General features: G+C 42.2%; 1 protein-coding gene across 2 annotated transcripts in view; it reads left to right on the forward strand.

Annotated features, from left to right (window-relative positions):
- Positions 1 to 848: 848 nt before the first annotated feature.
- Positions 849 to 23130, forward strand: part of LOC143649600 (uncharacterized) — an 84373-nt gene continuing 62091 nt past the window's right edge. For both annotated transcript variants that reach the window (XM_077119536.1, XM_077119542.1), the window contains exons 1-2: positions 849 to 1095; positions 1198 to 1501. In XM_077119536.1, coding sequence (XP_076975651.1) covers positions 1354 to 1501 — 148 coding nt within the window. In that variant the 5' untranslated portion in view covers positions 849 to 1095; positions 1198 to 1353. The remainder of the gene's footprint in view (positions 1096 to 1197; positions 1502 to 23130) is intronic.

A 23130-nucleotide genomic window follows, 5' to 3' on the forward strand; every position in this document is an offset into this window, starting at 1 on the left:
TTTGTGCTGAATCATTTATACAACCATTATCTAGAGATTGTCGGTGGTAATTGTGCTTATTCATTACTCAGGAATAAGAGGACATAGAAACTGACAGGTGCAGGTGAACCCACTGTAAAGCAATATGTGATACAATGAAAGGGGTGGGGGTGGCTGGGGCTTCGACGACTGTCCAGGAGCCCGAGCCAATTATGCTCCATGCATAGTTGATTTCTGGGTCTTGAGGCTGGGTCAATGATCTACTCATGATCCCAGGTTAGGGGCAGACCCAGCCTCAGCACCCATTCTGTTGTACTTTCCCACAGCACGCAATAAGATGATCAAGCACTGTGGGAGACAGCCAGTATTCCTAATGCGTGTGAGAGTATACAAGTGAGAAAAGAGAGAAAATAGACCTAAAGAATGCTTAAAGTTATCAAGAGATAGAGAAGCGAATAGCATTGATCAAACAAGAATTAGAGATCCTGAAACAAGATGTGAAAACCAGCCCTAGACATACACCTGATTTAAATCAGGCCGCGGAAACATCAAAACCTATACAGAGTCCTCTTCATAACACATCCAAACAAAGATGGCTCCCACATGGATGGGCCTAATCCTGAGTCTGTGCATGTCATGACAAACATAGCTTTCAGAATGCTCACTGCACAAGGGAACAGGCAAAATTTATCCACACTTTTGCCACCCAAGATATCTGCACTCAATCTGCTTGAGGTTCTAAGCTCTCAGGGCTCCAGGATCCTTTCTTCTGGAGAGGGATCCCCCCAGCCTGCCACAAGAAGTTACTCAGGAAATGGGCTCATTAAGATGTAAGAGCTCCTCCCCCAGTCCTGCCCCAGCACCCCACTTCTTCTGTGTAAATAGCTTGGTAGTCTTCTGATGCAGATTGTCAGCTTCTTCTCCCTGCCTGTCATACCAGTGAGGAAGACCAGCTCTAGCTCCCTGCCTTTTGCTCTAGGCTTGACTTTCTTTTGGGTAGGACTTGAGTTTTCAGGGGAAATTCTTCTCTTCTCATCTTGTTCCCTTTCCTTCTAAAGCCCTGAGACGCAGGCATGCTGTGGGCTCTGGCCCTACTTCTAGCTTTCTTGGCTCCTGGTAAGTGTGTTGCACGGATGCTCCTGGGTTGTTTATTGACTTCTCCTTAAGGACTTACTGTTACCTCTTACGTATCACTTTTTCGTGTTGTTCCCATTGCAGCCACTCAGGTAGCTTCCAACCTGGGATGGGGGAAGATGTCAGTCACCAGGCAGACTGGGGCAAACTTTGCAATCACGTGTGATATTGTACCTACCAGCAACTACATCCACTGGTACCAACACCGAGAGGGGAAAGCCCCACAACGCCTTCTCTACTATGATTCTGGTTCCTCAAAGTTTTCAGTGGATTCGGGATTCAATCAAGACAAATATGATGTTTATAAAGGTACCGGGAACAGCTTCAAATTGGTACTCCGAAAACTGGAGGAAAGTGATTCTGGCGTGTATTATTGTGCAGCCTGGGTTAGGCACTGTGCTTCAGACTTCCCCTATCCTCTGTCAAAAACTTTGCTTGTGGCTGCAAAGCCCTGGGCCACAGGGTAGACCAGCTCTTGTTTCCTGTTTCCTGGTCCTGACTGCTTTACTCTGAGCAGTGAAAACCCTGAGCTCAAACCTAGCCTCCACCTTACCATCCCATTCACTTTGAACGATGGCATTCCTACCCCTCACCAGCTCCAGGGTCTTCCTACATACCAAGCTAAGATCTCCAGGCCTTAACTGAGCCATCTGGTTGATGGCAGAGTTCTTACAGCTCTTCTTGGGTCACACAGAGTTGGTCTGACAAGGAGGATATCTTAGAGAGTCTTACTGGAAGGCTGTTTGTGCTGAATCATTTATACAACCATTATCTAGAGATTATGGCTGGGAATTGTGCCTATTCATTACTCAGGAATAAGAGGACATGGAAAGTGACAGGTGCACGCGAACCCCCTGGAAAGTAATATGTGATACAATGAAAGGGGTGGGGGTAGCTGGGGCTTCGACGGGTGTATGGAAGCCCAAGCCAAAATGCTCTATGCTTAAGTTGATTGCTGGGTTTAGAGATTGATCGTGGGTCAATGATCTACCCACGATCACGGGTTGAGAGGCAGACCCAGCCTCAGCACCCATACTTCCATGTGTTACACTTTCCCGCAGCGTGAGATAAGAAGATCAAGTGCAGTACTACTAATCCGTAGGAGAGTCTATAAGTGAGGAAACAGAGAAAATGGACCTAAAGAATGCTTAAAATTATCAAAGAGATAGAGAAGCGAATAGCATTGATCCAGCAATAATTAGAGATCCTGAAACAGGACGTAAAAACCAGCCCTGGACATTCACCTCATTTAAATCAGGCCATGGAAACATCAGACCACACAAAATTTATAAAGAGTTCCCTTCGTATCAGGTCCAAACAAAGATGGGTCTCACATGAATAGGCCTTAATTCTGAGTCTGTGCGTGTCATGGCAAACATAGAAAATGACCCTATTTGTCCGTCTCATTGGGGTAAACAAGAGGCGTTACTCGTAGTCAGAGGCTCTGGCTTTTGAGTTCTGGCAGCCCCAGGCCCCACGCGGCCACCCTGAAGAACAGAGAGGTCTGAACCTCAGGTGCCCCTGCAGCCCTTTCACAGCCTATCATGGTTCCCCTGCACACAGCCACCCGGGGACAAATGCCTTCAATCCGCCCAATCCTATATGTACATTCAGGAAATGCCCAGGGGAGTCCAGCACTGGTAACTTCCACCTGGTCAGCTGGCAGGTCTGTAAGCAGAGCCTCTATAGTAGGATGTGGGATTGGGAGGCCAGGAGGCTACACGTGGGAATGGCACGGGGGGAGGTGTGCTCCAGCCCAGCTCCTCCCCATGCAGGTGTTGTCATTATGGGGACTTGGGGACCTTATCCGGAGGGAGCACATGGCCTCATTTCCTGTTTCGTGTAACCAAAGCTGTAAAATCATATCCTTTGCTTTTAAGGAAGCTTTCTGCCCTTTAGCTGCATCTGATAGCATCTTTCCATCAGTTACTTGAGTGTTCCATTTTATTGCTTAAGCAAACGCAGGAACTGAAGTGCGACTGGAACTGACACCGAGTTCCTGGACCCAGTTGGCCACATAGATTCTGGGGAGCACGTGGTTGATGCGGGAGAAAGAGATGGCCCTGGAAAGGCGGGCAGATGAGCAAAGGAGGTTTTTTTAAAAAAGTATTTTTATTGAGAAACACACACATACAGTCCAACCTTATTATACAATCAGTGATTCATAATATCATCACATAGTTGTGTATTCTTCACAACTGTGGTCATTTTTAGAGCATTTGCATCACTCCAGAAAAAGAAATAAAAAGAGAAAAAGAAAACACTCATACATCCCATACCTCTTACCCCTCCCTCTCATTGATGCACAGTATTTCAATCTACCAATTTTTCACCCTTTATCTCCTCCTATTATTTATTTATATTTAGCTTCTTTTTTTTTTTTCTCCGCTGTCTATACCCTGGATAAAAGCAGCATTAGACACATGGTTTTCACAATCACATGGTCACATTTTAAAACCTATATACTTATACAGTCGTCTTCAAGAATTAAGCTACTGGAACACAACTCTGCAGTTTTCGGGTACTTCCCTCCAGCCACTCCAATGCACCATAAACTAAAAAGGGGATATCTATATAATGCGTAAGAATAACCTCCAGGATAACCTCTCAACTCTGAGCCAACAATAATTTATTTTGTCACCTTTCTCTCTTCCCCCTTTTGGTCAAGAAGTCTTTCTCATTTTGATGATGCCAGGTCCTGGGTCATCCCTGAGAGTTAGGTCCCACGTTGCCATGGAGATTTGTACCCCTGGGAGTCATGTTCCATGTAAGGAAGAGGACAAGAGTTTTGCAGGGAGTCATGTCTTGTTTCATTTTTAAAATATACACAAACAGTGAAAAGACTGACCAGAACAACAACTAAGGAGAATGAGTTTATAAGTTTACTAAAGCCTATATTTAAAATCCTCTAAATTTTTATACATTTGAATTAAATCTTAGAAAATATCTTGGGAAAAAAGGATTTCGTTCATAAGGTCGTTTATATATAAAGAATACTTTATCGAGCAATGTGCCCAAACCATGCAAAGGGAGGTAGGCAATTTTGTGCTATTGCCTTGTGTACTCTCCATACAACCCTGGGAGGTCTCTTTCTACAGATGAGGAAAAGGAGGTGAAATAACTGTTATTATGGAACTTTTAGGCATTTTAATTTTCCTTCAGCTTCTAATGGGCCGTCCATGAGAAATGCTGCCAATGCCAGCTCGGAGGGCCAGCACATGTTTTGGGGAAGAATTGTTGCTCTGTGCTGGTCCTTTCCTCCACGGCAGGCGGCACAGCACGCTCACTGCTCTGTTGATCTAAGTGCCTAAACAAAGCATGAGATCCTCCAGCCAGACTCAGCTTCGTATCCTAATCCTAATTCCCTTCTAGTTTGTGGCCTTGGAAAAGTTACTTAAAATAACAACCTTGCTTTCCTCAACTTTATCCTGAAGATAATAACATTTATTCCCCTATTTTGAGGATATTAATTATTAGAGCAGGGCTCAAATGTAGTGGGTATTCATTGAATTTTAGCTCTCATTGCTATCCTGTTGACATTCTTCAAGCATTTATTTAGAACCACCCTAGTGTTGACTTGTCATCAGATTTCTGTCTCTCTTCTCACTCTCCAGCCCTCCTTCCTTTCCCCACTTTTCTCACCAGTTACTTTGGTGCCCCACTGGGGAAGCAGCTGCACAGGCCATAACCTACCTTGTCCCACCCGCAATTCCCAGCTCATCCCAACATCTCTTTGGGCAGATGGAGACCAGAGGTCACTCTGGCTATGTCTCTCTATGTGCTCAATAGGCAGAGCCCTGTGTGTGGGGGGGGTCCCCTTGCCCTCCATTTTCTCTTCCTGTTTCCCTGCAAGTCCTCGCCTCTGTTTTCAGGTGTCACCTTCCCATTGCCCAGATAAAACAAAACCAGAGGGGCACCAAGAGGAAAAGCCCTTTGCTGTTCCTGCTCCTGTATGGAACCTGGCTCCAGGGAGGAGTGAATGCTGAGAGCAGGTGATTCTGCTGGGCATGCTCCTCACTAACTTCCTTACGATGCAAAGACTCTCATTTTCCCCAAGAGATGACTCTACCCCGGGAGACTCCATGCTACCCCAAACCCCCCATCGCTACCCCTCCCTAACTCCTGCTTTACCCCTTATGAGCCCTCTGACCTTGGACTAGGTCTCAGCTCTTCAGGTCCCAATTTCCTCAACTCCAAAATGGAGATGATAGCAGCATCTCAGAGCTCTCTCTTTGACTCACACCCTTTGATTTTACTGTCAGTCTCCGGGGTGACAGACTTGCCCATTTCTGCATGAAAACCCCATAGAGAAATAGTTAAAGGTCAAGGCCATATCTTCTCTAAGTCACTTCAGTGTCATCACTGCCAGGTTCTTCAACTTTTATTCCAAAGAAAGTGGCCCACATTCTTTCACGCTCCCCTTCTCTGCTTTGGGGAACAAGCCAACTAATCCATCCTTCTTAAATGAGGGCCTCACCGTGCACTGGTTGAGTCATTTCCATTGATGACCTGTGGCATGTTTTTATATATATAAATATATATATTTTTTAATTGAGAAATCTTCACACACATACATTCCATGCATGGTGTACAATCAGTGGCTCACAATATCACCACATAATTGTGTATTCATCACTATGATCATTTTTTAGAACCTTTGCATCACTCCAGAAAAAAAAAAAAGAAAAAATTCATACATACCATACCACTTAACCCTCCCTCTCACTGACCACTAGTATTTCCATCTACCTAATTTATTTTACCCTTTGTCCCCTCAATAATTTATTTATTTTTTTATCCTTGTTTTTTGACTCATTTGTCCATACTCTGGATAAAAGGAGTATCAGACACAAGGTTTTCGCAATCACACAGTCACATTGTAAAAGCTCTATCATTATGCCATAATCTCCAAGAATCAAGGCTACTGGAGCACAGCTCAACAGTTTCAGGTAGTTCCCTCATAAAGCCACTCGAATATATTGTAAACTAAAAAGGGATATCTATATAATGCATAAGAATAATTTCCAGGATAACCTCTAGACTCTGAAATCTCTCAACCACTGAAACTTCATTTTGTCTCATTTCTCTCTTCCCCCTTTTGGTCAAGACACCTCTCTCAATCCCTTGATGCCAGGTCCAGGCTCGTTGTGGCATGTTTATTGGAGGCAACAGGATGGAGAACAGCAGCCATCACCATCATTTATTGAGGGCTGGCTCTGTGCCAGGCTCTGTCCTAAGCACTCTACTCCATTTCTCACAAAACACCAGTAAGGTAAGCCCTGATTTTATTCTCATTGAATAGATGAGAAAACTGACGCAGAAAGAGATATAAAAAGAGCACAGGCTTTGGAGCCAGACAGACTCAAGCATAAATCCCAAATCTGTCACAGATGAACTGTGTAACTGTGAAACATTTTTCTTATCTGCTTTGCTTCCACAAGGGCCCCACGGGGCTAATACTAAATTTTTTAGCTAAACATGATGTCTACAAAGTGCTTGTCATATATAAGCCCTTCAGTGTACATTAAGTCTTTTTTAAAAATATATACTTTAAATGGTGGTATTTCATTGATTACAGACCAAAAAGAAATGCTTTGATGTCCATTCATCCACTCATTCCTTCAGCCTTTCATCCAAGGGACATCTGGGAAATCAAATATAAATAAGACGTGGTATCACTCCCCTAAGAAGTGGTAAATTTGCCACATATGAACAATAGGTGCTGTGAGAGAGCGAAACATAGGTGGTGCTACTAGAAAACAACCCTGACTTCCTGAGTAAGAGGAAGCTTCTCAAAGGAGATGACACCTGAGTTAAACCCCAAATAATGAACAAGAGTTAGCCAGGAAAATGGGATATGCAGGCAGTCCAGAAACTGCATGTCAACCAGAAAGAGTGGATCACAGAATTCCAGGTAGACAGTGGCTGATGATGAGAATGGTAGGGAGGTAGTGGCCACCTCAGAGAACCTCATATCTTAAGAACTCTGGACTTTATCTTCAGATGCAGGGATGGCAGTGAAGAATTTTAAGCAAGGAAGTGACTTGATTAGCTCAATCCTGTGGTTGTGGGGATGTTGTGTTGGGGGAGCCAAGATTGGAGGCAGGGAGATGCCCAGAGAGGCCTCCCTGGAGATGCATAAAGCCAGTGATGCATTAATCCAGACATTGCATGAATTCAGAAGTAGGGGAGTAATGAGGAGGCAGTAGTAGAGTTAAGAAATATTTAGGAGGCAAAATCCACTTGGGTGTGATGAGTAGATTAGAGGAGAGAATTGTGACTGGCACTCAGGTTTCTGGCTTAGGCAAAGTGGGTAGTAATGTCTTTCCTTGAGATGTGAAGAAAGGATGGGTCTGGGCTGTTTGTAAATTCACTTTGGGGTCCTATGTTAGACACAGTTGAAGATGTCCAATAGTCAGCTGCATATGTAGATGTGGAGCTCAGGAGAAAAGTGAGGACTGGAGATGGACATGTTATGCCCGTCTCCCTACCTAGCGATACTTAAAGCCAAAAATGAGGTGGAAACCACTCAGGAAGAGTAAGTAAAGTGAGCAGAAATCTAGTAAACAGCAGAAAACTTTAAGGAGTTTGATGGGGAAGGACAGTCCATAAACATACTTTAGGAGAGATTAAATATCATGAGTTAGAGAAACAAAATCAGACAAAGGGAAACTCAGTACTCCAGGAAGAGAAAACACTGTTTTATAGAGGAGAGCATGGTTCAGTAGTGATATAGGTAGAGGAAGGAGAATACAGAAACCTGAACCTTCAACAGAAACAAACTTAAACCAGGATGGCATATTGGACTCCTGGAGACAGCCAGTCAGATCCCCTGCTACAGAATATGGGAGAAGCTGAACAGAGGTAAGCAGACTGATGAACCAGAGTCTGCCCAGCTGGTTAAAGATAAAGTCCCCATGGTCCCAATAACACACAATACAGTTCCTACCACCCACTATTCTTTCCACCAACTGTAGACTGATAAATGGCTTTGAGGATTCACTCAGTGGTGGTGAGTGGGAGAAAAGAGAGAAACCCAAGATGATAGTATTAAGTCATGTCCATCTTCCCATTGGACAGCTCTTCATGATCAGGCACCATATCCTTGCATCTTATCAAGAATTTAGCTCAATACCTTTCACAAAGTAGGAACTGAATGAATGTAGTTTAGTAGATGAGTCATCTCAGAGTTCTCCAGTGGTGCTCTGTACTATGCAGTGTGCACTAAGTACACATATTGTACTCTTCTCTTCACATGGAGAGGGTGTGCTAATGGGTGGTGAGAAAGCAGGAAAGTTGTGTGGGGAGCCCACCAATAGGAAGTTGAATTTGGTTGTCTCCACCAAGCTACAACAATCTGAAACCATTCTCAGTGTTTGTTCCAGGCAGCCGTGAAAGAGAGCAGAGTTCAGTGAGACATGTTGTCACTTTTTCAGGCATTAACTTTGGCAGCCCTTGGTCCTTGTAAGTTCTTTTTCTTCCCCAAATCCTTCAAGGTATTCTCTGTGCTTGTCATTTAAGTTTTTAATTTGTTTTCTCTTCTTTATTTTTTTCTTTCAGTGTGTGTATATGGTGTAGTTAATCTAGAGCAACCTCAACTTTCCAGTACTAAAAGACTTTCAAAAATAGCTCGTCTGGAATGTGTGGTGTCTGGAGTAGCAATTTCTGCAATATTCATACATTGGTATCGAGAACGACCTGGTCAGGCTATGGAGCACCTGCTATACATTTCACCTGACAACTCTGTAAAAAGAGAATCAGGCATCACGGAGAACAAATTTGAGGTAGACAATATCCCTGGAACATCTATATCCACTCTCATCATTCACAATGTAGAGAAACAAGATGCGGCCACCTACTATTGTGCCTCCTGGGAGGCGCACAGCAGCAGACAATTAGAGACCTCTCATTCAATAAATGTTCATTAGTTCTTTATTCATTATTTTGAAATGGAAATCACCATTACCACCAATGTGCTTTTATACAGTTTGCTAGAAGCAGGTTCATGTAACTGACTCTCCATGCACTTGCCAAATTCTGTACTTTTTCAGAAAGTAAGCTGTACATTATCATACACATGACCAGCCTCACCTTTTCCAGAATCTACTCTCTCCCCAAGAGGTTTTCTAAGACCCTCATGTTTATTCATCTATATCAACACCTTTCCTACTCATTCCATTTTATTTTCTGCCAAGACAATCATATCACATTCATTCTTTTATACTGGTCAATTTCCATTACATCAATTTGTTCTGATCCACTTATTTTCCTTGATAAAAAATGGATCTTAGATTAAATGCCATTCATTTTCCTACAGATAAGAATATAACTTACCACACGCAGGACAGACCACAATGATATATGTTAAATGTACACCCTGGAGTGGGTGCTATTTGATTTTTGCAAAAAATACTTATAAACATTGCTGCTAATTAAGTCCAAGTCCATACCTACTTTGGATTGGGGTTTGAAGAGTGATTCATTTTCTGACTTATGAGTCCATCACCCAATATCAGGTTATTGACTGAATTGATTGGCATTGAGTACAGCGGAAATCACAAAGCTAATACGCCCTGCCAAGCCAGAGGTTGCTTTTGCAGATGCCTCCCTTTTTTTGTTTCTATGCTGCTATTCACCAGTAAAACCATCTCCTGGTTATAAATCTCCCAGTTTCCCATGAGTTCTGGTTACCTCTAGCTCACATCATATTTTCGTAACTTTTTTGGGGACACCCCAAATGTAACCTTACATATATAAGACAGGTAAAATTAGAGTTGCTGTGGTTGAAACTGAGTTGAGTGATGAGTGCTTCTTAGTTCTGTGTGCTCAAATAGCTCTTGTGCTTTCTGATTCTTCAATAGCTCAATAATTATCAGATTATGTATACAGTGTAGCAAAGCAGTTAATACCTAAGTCCCTCATATAAAAAAGACCCAGGTATGAATTGAGCTCTGCCAAACCTTTTTGGCTATGTTGAAAAAATCCTAGAGCCCCTCTAGCCCTGTTTTCTTATCTGTAGAACAAAGGTCCATGTAATTACCTCATGGGTTATTCATGGTTGTATATAAAAAGCTTGGTCCAGTGCTGGGTGCATTGTGAGAACTCAGTGTTAGCTGTTAGAAAACAAAAACTAAACAAAACAGTTGCAGTAATACCCAATGCACATATACACATAGGAACACACGCATACACACATACACACACATGCACACACAACTGTGAATATCCAGGACTTAGGACCACACCTGTCTTAGTATGGTATAATTTGGAATATATATATATATATATATATATTAGCTGAATAGGAAGAAGCCCTTGTGAAAAGTCACCCCAAATTAGTTTAAATCTAAGTACTATACACGCCTCCATAGTACCTTTGGCTTACATGCAGCTGGGGTAGCCTTGTGCATGTAGCAAACGACTCCTATCTGGGGGAAACAAATCCATATTTAGAGCCATTTATACCTTCTGCTCTTCTCTTGGCCAAGACATTTTGCTGTGGCCAACGGCAAATCAGCCCTGTCTTCAGTGAATATTTGCTGTTCTTTGGGGCCATGAGTTTCTCACCCAGTCACAGGGCAGGAGTACATGCTGAGGGAAGAGTGGACTCTGCTGAAGGTCTTCTAAGTTGCCCTTATGCTCCAGTATCCAGGTGTCTCCACCCGGCTCTCTGCTGTGGGAGATAATCCACCAGGCATTACTGCAACAGGCAGTAATTTGCCCTCTAATGTTTGGTTAATTTTGGCCAGTGGAAGTTGAAGTTCAAAGGAGCCCTGACTGTATCACCTGATGAAAGTGTGTCTTCCCTGAGCACTAGGATTTCCAAAGCTGTGGATTCAGGGTCTTGAGGGGGAAAGAAATAAATTCCTCTGGTGGGTTAATTGTTGGTGGTGACTTATTAAATAAGTAACAAGCATAGACATAGACTAAAATAAATGACATAAAATAGATCTATGTGTTGATGAATGATGATGAACCAATAATACTATGATTAATCCAATTCTGTGTAAAAGAGTGTGGTCATTTCTGCTTGGTGTCCAGACATAAATATTCTGACTAAGGGGTAGATGGAACTCTATATTGGCCACTGTAAGAGAATTCAGCCAACCCAAGCCAGCCCTGACCTCATGCTCCTATCTCGTCTCCTGCAAATGCTCCCGTTGGCTGCTCCCAAACGGTACTTAAGGATACAGATGACTATTTAGCGTGCTCCTTGGGGATAAAACACAGGTACAGGGGAAGAGCAGAAAAAGGTGGAAAGTGGGTGGGGAGGACCAAAAGGAAGAAATGAAGCAAGCAGTCAAATATGTAGGTTATTTTTTGCTCTAAATAAGAAAAAACAAACTGAGGAGGAAGGAGAAGATTTTATCAAGTTTAGTTCATTTCACTTTCCACAGAGCCACCAAGATCCTATCTTTAACAGGACAAGATGTGCTGCTGTTCCTTCACCAACAAAACAGGAAACTGTGCTTTTCCAGTTGAGCTAATAGAAGGGCAGCAGGTAGATTATTCTAATGCTTTCATTCTTGATGCATTCTCAGGTGTTTGCTGACTTATTAAATAAATAACAAGCATAGACATAGACTAAAATAAATGACATAAAATAGATCTATGTGTTGATGAATGATGATGAACCAATAATATTATGATTAAACCAATTCTGTGTTCTTGATTTCTTGAAAATAAGAAACAACAATCAAGCAGTGAAATAATCCTAACTCTTATTAATTGATTGAGAATAAAAAAGGGCCTGCCACATTCTTAATGCCAAGTAAGATTGCTGCCTCCATACCCCAAGCTAATCAACACTGTGACTTCTCAGAGCCTTTATCCACTTTCATGTCACTTATGAGTGAACATTAACGGTTTCAATCAAGTGCTAATCATTACTACTATACCATAGTCTTGTTGCTTTTATTTTTATAAATCATAAATTAGAATCACAGAATAATCACCAAGGATGCATAGTTACTTTCTGAAAGTGGCTGAATTAGAATTTGCAGTCCATAGGTCAGCATTCTTCTTTGACTACTTATTTTTTCTACTTACCCAAAGGAAAGCAGAAGAATTACTTAATTAGTTCATTGAATGCAGGGTCAGTCTCTCAAGCAGCTCAATTCCATTTGCAAATATATAAGTCTAATGTAATAGATGCTCTGACAGGAGTATATTTTAAAGGCAGCTTTTATTGTGTACTCCCTCTGTGCTCCACACTCTATTATGTATTTTATTCTATAGACTCAATCTGCATAAACTGTCCAGGTAGGTATTTTTATTGCAACCATTTTCAGATGAGGACCTTGAAGCACAAAGATATTAAGAAATTTGCAAAGGGTTTAGGCCATAGAGATGGATAGTTAATACCAGCAGATGCTTAAAAATGTTTTCATGACATGTTAATTTGCTCAGAATATAAAGTGAACTGAAAGAAGAATAATACAAAGCCATATACATCGTGGGCGCTTAACTTATAAATATATTTATGTTCTATAAGTTCATATTAATAGTCACACATCTGCAAAGGAAAAAAAACCTAGAAGTAAATGTGCCATAATAATAATAATAGATAGCTGTTGTTCTTGCACCTAGGGTTATGGATACTTTTCTTTTCATCTTTACTCTGTTTCTCTGAGTTTTTTTTTTTGCATGGGCAGACACCGAGAATCTCTCTGAGTTTTTTTAATGAGCATTATAACCAGCATGTCCACTTATCAATTAAGTGATTTTCCTGTGAGTCACTTAATTCCTCTGTACCTTATTTTCCCGCATCTATAAAATGAAAATTGCAAACATCTATGTTGTGGAATTGTTTTTAAAATTAAAAAAGTGAAAAACACTTAGAAAAAGTCTAGCACACAGAAAATGCTCAATGTTTGTTATATGAATTAATATTAATTATGAAATATTTAATATTCAAAATATTTTGCTGATAAAAGTGTTTATAAAATAGCTCCTAGGAGTGCATGGGTAGTTAGTGGTAGAATTCTCGCCTACCATGTGGGAGACCTGGGGTCCAGTTCTGGCCCATGCACTCAAAAAAAAAAAAAATTCAACAGATGGTGCTCTGGTAAAGAGATAGTCACATGGAAAAGGAATGAAACGTGATCCCCACAGTACAGCTTACAAAAAAAAGAAAAGAAAAGAACACCAAGGTAAGTTGAAGCATTGCCATTGCCACAGAAGGAATGAAGGCACCTCCATGGCTCCTCACAGTCAGGACAAACTGCCAGCCTGAGACCACCAGGCCTGTGGTGAGATCTGCAGAACAAGCAGGAGAAAAGTAGGAGAACCCCCTGGAAACAGCCATTTCAGACCTGCAGAGCTGCTGCCAGCACTGGGGGGTCCAGTCCAAGGATCTGCCCTTCGCACCGCTTCCCAGTTCAGGCCATGCACTCTTGCTACTGAGCTGGATGTCTAGCCAGCTAGCCCTTGCTTCCCTGCCTTCTCCTTGAAGATGCAGCTTGGCAGACTGGATATCCCTGCTCGAAGTGTCTTCTCCTCCCTCTGGGCTTGTGAGTTACTCCCTGATCCTTTCAGTCTAGATGACTGACTAAAGGAATTCCTTGATGTTTCCATTTTTTGTTATGAGAAATTCATCAGAAGCTTTTCTTTTGCTTACAGTTGGACTTGAGTATTAAAAGTGGAGCAGACCCAGATATCTGTTTCCACAGCACTAAAGCAAAGTGACATTTTGATAATGAACTCATGCACTGGCACTGGTAGAAACCAAATCAGTCCATGGAATACCTGATATACATTATCTCGACATATCCCCAGTTTGATGTAGGTTACCTGAGAAGAACAACAAAGTTGTTGGCAAGAAAAGATTCTCTCTCTTCTAGAGCAATCCTTATCATAAATTTCATAGAAAATGGTGATGTGACCATTTACTATTAGAAATACCAAGAAAACCCACATATGTTCCCCTCTGGGGGTGTGTGCCCACCCACATCCTTCTCAACAGCAGCAACCACAAGCAGCCCCCAGCTGGGATCCCAGCCTCGGCCGCACCCGAGCTCAGCTCCACTTCCGGAGCTTACTGGGAAGCCATCTTGGGTTTTGTTCCCACACTGACCCCCAATTGATGCCAGGAATGGAGCTTCAAAATCTTTATTTGACACTATTTCAGAACAAATTAAAGTGCTGTCTAGGGGCCAAAAGGATCCAGGCTGTGTCACCATCCATGGTATCACTCTCCCAAGACTTTCAGTAAGTGAGCAAGGTGCAGGCTGGGGGAGGGGAACATTGTGTGCCATTATTATCCCACACAATTAAGGCAGCTCCTTTGAAATTTAACTGTTATGGACCCATTTTACAGAAGAAGGAATTAAAACTTAGAGAGCTGGAGCTTAGTGATCAGAGGAGACCAGAAGTTCATACTTTCGGACCAGTCTGAAGATTTTAAGGCACACAATTCTTTAAGTGAACACTGGGATATCTGGAGTAAATTTGGCATGGAGCAAATGTCCTTTCTCTGGAGGCGTGAGGAGGAGGATGGTTTGTCCTCTCTCTTTTAGGACTCTGCCAACATGACGTCATTGGAGTAGAGCGCCAAGTCTTTGGGGCTTAGATGAGCTCATCAAATTGTGGGCAATACTTACTCCTGCCTTCTTTGAGAAGAGAGAGAAAGGGCCAAGACATAACTTGGCATGTGTGAGCAGTCTTTACTGGCACCTCGGTTCTTTACATATATTAATCCCTTTAGCACTCACAGAACCTACCTGCTATGTTTTGTTACTATCATCTAGCGCCTTTGACTCATGACAAAGGTGAAGTACTGAGTGTCTCAGTCATTTGTCCAAGTCACACTGGCACACAGCAGAGCAGGGCAGGAACCAGGTAATCTGCTCCAGAGTCTGTCCTCTTAAACACAAGAGGTCGAAAAGAAATGTTATACGTTATTCTCCCCATGAAGAAGGCAAAACGAACCTTTGTGAATATTCGCTACCAGGAATTATTATTTTGTTTTCAATCATGTCACCAGGACTCAATAAGGACTCTTCACAGAATAAGTAAAATGTCAACACATTACCTATTTTTTTTAAAATATGAAACAATAAAAATAATATTGTTTTATAATGCCCTTTCTAAAATAATTGTGAAATAATAAGGGTCCCCTTTTGTAAATTCTTTTTTTTTCCTTACAGCAGTATATACCTGGAAGAATATAGATGTCACCTTGTATTTGGGCCATTCATGCTGTCTTGTATGTTCAGTGATTTTCACAGTCACACATTCATCCTTATCATCCCCTAGTCTAAGGATCCAGGCTCACTCTCTGAATTCAAGGATGCTACCGAAAGAAAGGGATCTGCAGGAAAGGCCATCAGATGAAATAGATTCCCTTACCTGCCCTTCTCCTCCCACCTTTGCTTCACTCACCCCTTTATAACCCACATTCTCTCTATGTGATTCCTGACCAGGAGGAGCCCTCAGTGGGGGCCACAGGTGACTTCTCCAGCCAAAATTGGGCATCACTCTGACCTAATCATTTCATATACACTAAGGTAGAGAGCAGACCTGAGAGAAGCTCACAGACTCTGCGAACAAGAGCCCTTTTTAGAAAGAATGCATAGATAAACTTGTCACGATGTCTCTGCTCTGCTACTTTCTTTGTCTGGTGTCTCAGGTAATGCTCAGAAGAGCAGCCCAGTGCAGTAAGGAGTTGTCCATGGCAAGGTACTCTTTTTTCAGATCTTAGAGTCTCATTCCTCATTAGATTCATGGGCATCAGGCTAAGTGGTGAGCACCCAGGACAAGGCATTTAATTCATACTGCATTCAAATAAAAGAACACCGTGCAGCCATTTGAAAAACATTTTTGTGGATTTATTAATAAAATTGAAAGTATTCATAGAACTGTAATAAAAATGCAGAAAATATATAACCTCTCAAAAATATACATGTCTATCTTGGTAGAATACAAAAATGTGGAGTTCACCAAAAGAAGAGACTATAAGAGAGTAGTATGTAAATCACGTGCAGTCTCTGTCTCTCACACACTCATGTATAACCAATCATTACTATCCATAAATATGTAGAGAAAAAATGCAAAGTAAAGGAATGGTGGGTGGCTGTGATTGTCATCTTTTATTTCTCATTTTATTCATATTTTCTTCACTAAGCATCTGTTCCTTAGCTGAGCTCTCATATTTAGCAGCTCTGTGACTTTGAATGAGTCACTTAACCTCTCTTTGCCCCACGTTCTCCCTTGACAAATAGACATGATAATAGCACATCTCATAGCAGTGTTGAGAAGAGTCAATGAAATATAAGAAAACTTCTAGACCAAAGCCTGACAAATAGCAAGTCCCCAATGAATATTAGATGCTTTATTAAGTTTTTAAAGCTGATTATTGCATATTAAGCATAGCGTTCTTTGAAAATACTCCTGTATGTGACATATTGTGTACAAATAATCCCAAAGTTCAGAGCTAGTAGGAGCTGATTTCCGTAGACTGCTTTGTCTTAAATTCCTCCAACAGCTGCAATCTAGTCCCTTCTTGGAGACACCCAGATTATAAACGCAATTTGATTTCTCTGAGTCACAATCTGCCTGGTGACATCCCAATAAATCAAACAAAAACGAAAATACCCCAGTGCTTATGCAGACGGCATGTTAAACAATGACAATGAGATACTTCGGTGTCTGATCTTTTGTTTTGTGATATGAAAGGCTAAGTTTCATCTCCCTGAGTCCTGAATCAATACCACTGGGTCTGAACACAGCAGCTATATCTGCTTATTTCCCAAGCAATGTTCCCGCAGGATGAAGTTTCGGGGGACATGGCTGAGTTGGAGGAAAACCGTCCTGTCCCACTCCCCGATGTACACATTCATACAATGAATTTCTGTTCAGATTGTGATCCCTTTTAGCCCATCTTCCCAGCATTCATGGGGCACAGGAAACCCCAGAAAGCTCATATCTTAACAAGTCACAAAGAACAGCAAGAAACCAGCAGAGCCACCACTTCTTCTGAGACGCTGGAACCAGCCATGTCCTCCCGCCACTGACCTGAGACCACCAGCTGACAGGGTCTTCAGTCCTTTCCTTCCCTTAGGGACCTAGTGCAGTACCAGGATCAGTGCACAGGATGGTACTACTGGAAGCACTCATCTTCTCCTCCCTCTGGGTTTGTAAGTGGCCCCCCAGTCATTTCATTCTACAGGAGAGAGTGAAGAGATTCTTGAATGTAGCCTCTTTATGTAACAGTTGTTCATGGGACATTCTCTTCTTTGCTTACAGTTGGACTTGGACAGTTAACGTTGGAGCAGCCTGCAATATCAGTTTCTGCAGGGACTGATAAGAGTGTCCACATAACTTGCAAGGTGTCGGTCAACGACTTTGGAAATACACCTATACAGTGGTACCAGTACAAACCAAATCAGGGTATAGAATATCTAACACAGATTGTCTCGGTAGCAAGGCCTATTAAAGTTTCCTTACGTGGGAAGGCCAATAAACTTGAGGCACGTAAAATTTCTGGCACTTCCACTTCAACCTTGCAAATAAATTTCGTGGAGAAAGAAGATGAGGGTGTGTACTACTGTGCCTGCACAGTGTTGCAGTTGTCAGAATCATCTGTCCAAAAACCATCATTAGGTCTGCACCCTCCCACATCCTTCCCATAAGACTACAGCAGAAAGCTGTGTGTGAGACGCCCAGCCTTGGCCTCCCCTCTCTGTGGCACTTCCTGAATTTTGCAGAAAGACACCTTAGATTCTGCTCAAACAGTGAGTCCCACGTGGTATCAGCTGTTATGGTCCAAATTAAGGGCAATTTGGCACTCTTTCTGACCGAGTCAGGGCCCTCTCTGGGAGCTCTGAGGATATAGGGTGGATGGCTTAGATTGAATCCATTTGCCTATTAATCCACCATTCGGACTGAGATTTCCAGCAACTTCGGAATGAAGTTGGGATTTGCTGTGTGCCAGGCAATGGGTATACACAGAACATATATTATTTTCTGTTATGTTCATTCACATTACGTTGCTGCAATGTGATTATTATTTCCCCATTTTGTTCATAAGCATTGAATGTTTTCTGAGGTAATCTTTCCAACTAAATAAATCCTGTGTTTTTTATTAGTGCGCTGAGGGCATCCTCAGGAAATTGAGGGACCATTAAATCCATGAGTAAACAGTCAGCTGTTTGAGGTATATGAGAGACCAAAGTGTGAGTCCTCTGTCCTGGAGAAAGAGGATGTTCCTTGCTTCAGATTCAGGGCTCAGGACTGGGACAGAATCAGCTCTGTCCCATTGGATCAGAGCCACTGAACATGCTAGGGGAGCCCCAACATGGCAAATCTGCCCCAAAGACCCTGTTCCCCAGGGTGCCATGAAGAAAACTAAGGATCCCGAAAACGATAGGAACAGAAGGTTTAAGAGAAATATAACACATGCTCGCTGCCTCTATGGAGGGAACACAGGTAAAATCACTCACATATTAATAAAATAAAAAATAATTGTTATGAGTTGAATCCTGTAAGATTAGTAGTTGGGTGGCTGGAAACCTTCAAGGCATAATGAAAAGTACTGACTTGCTGAACAAAATGTGAAACTATTGTTATGGGTTGAATTGCATACCTCCCCCTCCCTACTCTGACCCCAACAATGAAAAGATATGTTGAAGGCCTAACCCCAGTACCTGTGGATCTGACCTTATTTGGAAGTAGGGTCACTGCAAATGGACTTAGTGAAGTCAAAATGAGGTCACGTGGAAAAAGGTGGGCCTTTAATACAATCTGTCTGGTGTCCTTACAAGAAGGGGAAGGAGACACAGACAAAAACTGAGAAGGCCATGTGCTGATGCAGGCAGAGATGGAAGAGCCCCAGCTGCAAGCCAAGGAATGCCACAGGTGCTGGCAGATCATCAGAAGCCAGGAAGAGGCAAGGAGAGGTTCTCCCCTACAGGTTTTAGAGGAAGCATGACCCTGTCACACCTCGATTTTAGACTTTCAGCTCCAGAACAGTGAGACAATAAATGTCTGTTGTTTAAACCCATGGAGTGTGCGGTCATTTGTTATGGCAGAGCTAGAAAACTAAAACTAACACAACTCTAAAATCTCCTCTCTCCTTTGGTGTCTGTTTTCAAACAATGAAGAGAGATGAAGAGCAACTTTACCTCATAAAATGTTCTAATATTTGTCCCTTTAGTGGTATGGCTATCTTACCACATAATTTCCAGTTATGGCACTTACCTTTAGTTCCTGAAATACTGCAGTGCTGTCATTCTCCATTTTCCATTCTAAGGATCAGCTTTACAGTTGAATGCAGAGCTGTTGGTGATAGCAAAGTGAGGGGACCCCAGAGGGCTCCCATGACAGTGTCAGTGGCAGGCTCGGGATATGACGCTGTTACAATTCATCACCGGTGGTTCTGTAGGGGAAAGAGGCTCAGTGGAGCCTAAGGTTTACGAGGAAGCCAAGTTGAGACCGCTGAAGGGAACATGAACCCTTTCCAGAGAGAAGTGAGGGAAAGGGGGAAGTAAACTTCTCAAAATATCCATGCTACTTTAGACATTAATATTGTGTACTCCTCTGTTCTAGTTTTCTAGCTGCCGGAATGCAACACACCAGAGATGGATTAGCTTTTAATAAAAGGGGATTTATTTCGTTAGTTCTTCAGAGGAAAGGCAGCTTTCATCTCAGGTTCTTTCTTATGTGGAGGGCAATCTGTGTTGGCCTTCTCTCCAGACCTCTGGGTTCCAACAACTTTCCCCAGGGTGATTTCTTTCTGCATCTCCAAAGGCCTGGGCTGAGCTGTGAGTGCTGAGATGAGGTATGCTGAGCTGCTTGGGCTGTGCTACATTGTGCTCTCTCATTTAAGCACCAGCCAATTAAGTCAAACGTCATTCATTGCAGCAGGCACGCCTCCTAGCCGACTGCAGATGTAATCAGCAACAGATGAGGTTCACGTACCATTGGCTCATGGCCACAGCAACAGAACTAGGTGCCTTCACCTGGCCAAGCTGACAACTGAATCTACCACATCCTCAAAAAAGCATAGGGGAGGACTGCAGTAGCTGTACTAGGATAGCTCTTGGGAGATGAAGCCACCTCAGTTTTTACTGGACCTCTGGGATATTTATGGGGATGAAAATTTGGTGACATGCTAAGGGATGAAGAGCGGGGAAAGGGACGTCTTGTCTTTGTGGCTTTAGAATGATAAACCCCTATGTAGCCATTAAAAACAATGTATTATGAGGAATGGCTCATAAAATTGAAAATATTCACTGAAAATTATCAACAGGAGTGTTGAACAAAGGACTGCCCTAATACATAATGAGAGAAACAAACCTGGAGGGAAAGTCTATGAAGTTTAAAGAATCGATATCCCTGGAAGGATATGTGGCTTTAACTTCTTGTCGGTACTTTTAGAGATTGTACACATTTTAACAAAAAGCTTCTATTATTTTGAAAGATATGTATGTATAATATGCTCAATATTTTATTGATTTTTAAAGATAACTATGAAATTAGCTGCATAGCAATATAAAGCTAAACTGTATATATGGCACACTTAAAATTGTTATATATTTCTATTTTCCTACCTAATAATGTTACTGCTCTATATATGTCCAAGGGCCTTGTACTAAAGGCTACAGCCCCTGTCAGGCAGCCCTCCAGTGAGATATGCCCAGACAACCCTCGCAGAATATTCTCAGGGCTGGCCAACCCATACTCTTCTCAATAAGAATGCCATTAACAGCTCTTCAGATGGTGTCCCAGTGAGGGTTCTCCAGAAAACCCCATTGTAAAAGTCAATCCATTTCTTCTATATTACATTTCAGCAACCTTAGCAAACTAAAATGGATTTTGGTGCCAGAAGTGTGAAGAGTAGGGTGCTAGGATTGCAAACACCAAGGATGCTGGAATGGCTTTATAAATGGGCAAGGGAATGATTCTGGAAGAAGTGTGTGGGGCTTGATAGAAAAGGCCTGGGTATTTTTGCAGAGACTTTTGGTAGAAATATGGACTCTAAAGGTGCTTCCAAGGAGGCCTTAAACAGACATGACGAATAGGCCATTGACAACTGAAAGAAAGGTCATCTTTGTTTTAAGATGGCAGAGAATTTGGAAAAATTGTGTTCTGATGTCAGATGGAAGGCAGAAGTTGAAAATGACAAGCTCCTCAGATATTTCCAAACTAAATGTGCAAAAGACAGCCTGGCCTCTCCTTGCAGCTTGTAGTAAAGTAGAAGAGAAAAGGGATAGCTGAGAACTGAACTGTTGGGTATAAAGAAACTAGAAATCAATAGTTTGGAAAATTCTGAGCTTCCAGAAGGTGAGTCCCCCCAAAACAGTTCCCCGTGTGAAGATTTAATTAAACATAGATCCAATCAGCCATTTCAGTGCAAGTCAGGATTGGAAAGGCAGTTATTCAGAAAGGTTCCGTGGAAAGTCCTACTGTCTGATGGTTGGGACCCCTGTGTACTACATGAGAAACTGACAGTTTTTGTTTGATCTGTATGAACAGAACCACTGCCAGCCTGGATTAAATGCACAGAAGGAAAAGTGACTACAAATGCAAAACCATGGAAGCTGAAGTCTGGAGCAATGACATCTTCTCAGGCTTAGAGAGAAGACCCACGCATGAATATGAAAGTGGTGAGTATGCCCCAGAGCTTATGGAGGATAATATGACTTCTGCCCCCTTGTTCAGGAAGAGTGCTGAAGCTCCAGGCTTCAAAGAGGGAGGAATACATTTCCCAGGGATTGGGGAGATTCTGGGCACCACCCCACTGTTCTAAGGGGTTGAGCCTGTGTCCTGGACATTGCAGAAAGTCCAGCCACTATCCCTGATAATTGAGGAGGGTAAGGACTAGAATCTGGCCATCACCCCATGCTTTGAGATGCTGGAGTCTATACCCCAGTGTTTGGAGAGAGCAGAGCTACTGCATAAACCCCTGGAAAGTATAGGGCTGCTGGTCCATCAAGTCCAGAGGACAAAATGTCCCTCTACATGATTCATAGACCTTGATATCTAATGGATGGTTTTGGAACAGTTTGGGACTGTTGACATGTTTACCTTCCAATATCTCCCTATGGCAGTGGGAATGTTTACTCTGTTACTATCCCTTCTTTGTATATTGGAAACAGATAACTTGTCCTACGTTTCACAGGTCAAAGGTGAAGGGACATTATGTGCCAACAGACCACATATATAACTGATTTTGATGAGACTTTGTACTTAATGTTGTTGCTGAAATGATTTAAGCCTTTGGAATAATGTGATGGAACAAATGTATTTTGTATACATAAATGCAAAATATCTTTTGGGGGTCCAGAGAGTGGAGTATGATGGCTTGAAGCTAAGTACCTCTGAAAATACCATGTTTTTGGAACTAATCTTTTCCTGTGGGGGTAAACCTGTTGTAAGTGGGACCTCTCAGTTAGGTTCATTTGAGACATACTCTAGGTGGGTCTTAATCCTCTTAAAGGAGCACTTTATAAGTGTATGAAATAGAGAAAAAGACAGAGAAGCTAAGAGAGAGAGGCTAAAAGGAAGAAACACAGGAGCTCAGAAAGAACACCATAGATGGAACAGCCAGAAGCTGAAAGCAACAGACCCCAGGAGAGAAGGACCAGCATATGCCACCATGTGCCTTCCATGGGAAGGCAGCCTTTCTTCAGGAAGGAGGTATTGTCCTGTTGATGCCTTGGTTTGGACGTTTTCACAGCCTCTAAACTGTGAACTTACAAGCTAATAAATCCCCATTGTAAAGGCCAGACCATTTCTGGTATATTGCATTTTAGCAACTTTAGCAAAGTTTGCTAAACAGTTGCCGAATATGAAAACTATAGGGAAGACCCCAGACTGGAAGGTCCCACAGCATTGTATGCTGCATCTGGATGCAGAATTTCTTTTTCTTTGAAAGATTTGTTTTTGCTCCTAAGGCCTTCAAATGATTGGATGAGGCCCACCCATATCACTGAGGGTAATCTCCTTTACTTGGAGTCAACTGACGGTAAATGTTAACCTCATCTACCAAATACTTCCTCAACAGCATCTAGATTA

This window comes from Tamandua tetradactyla, chromosome 1 (assembly GCF_023851605.1).
Source record: "Tamandua tetradactyla isolate mTamTet1 chromosome 1, mTamTet1.pri, whole genome shotgun sequence".
NCBI lineage: Eukaryota > Metazoa > Chordata > Mammalia > Pilosa > Myrmecophagidae > Tamandua > Tamandua tetradactyla.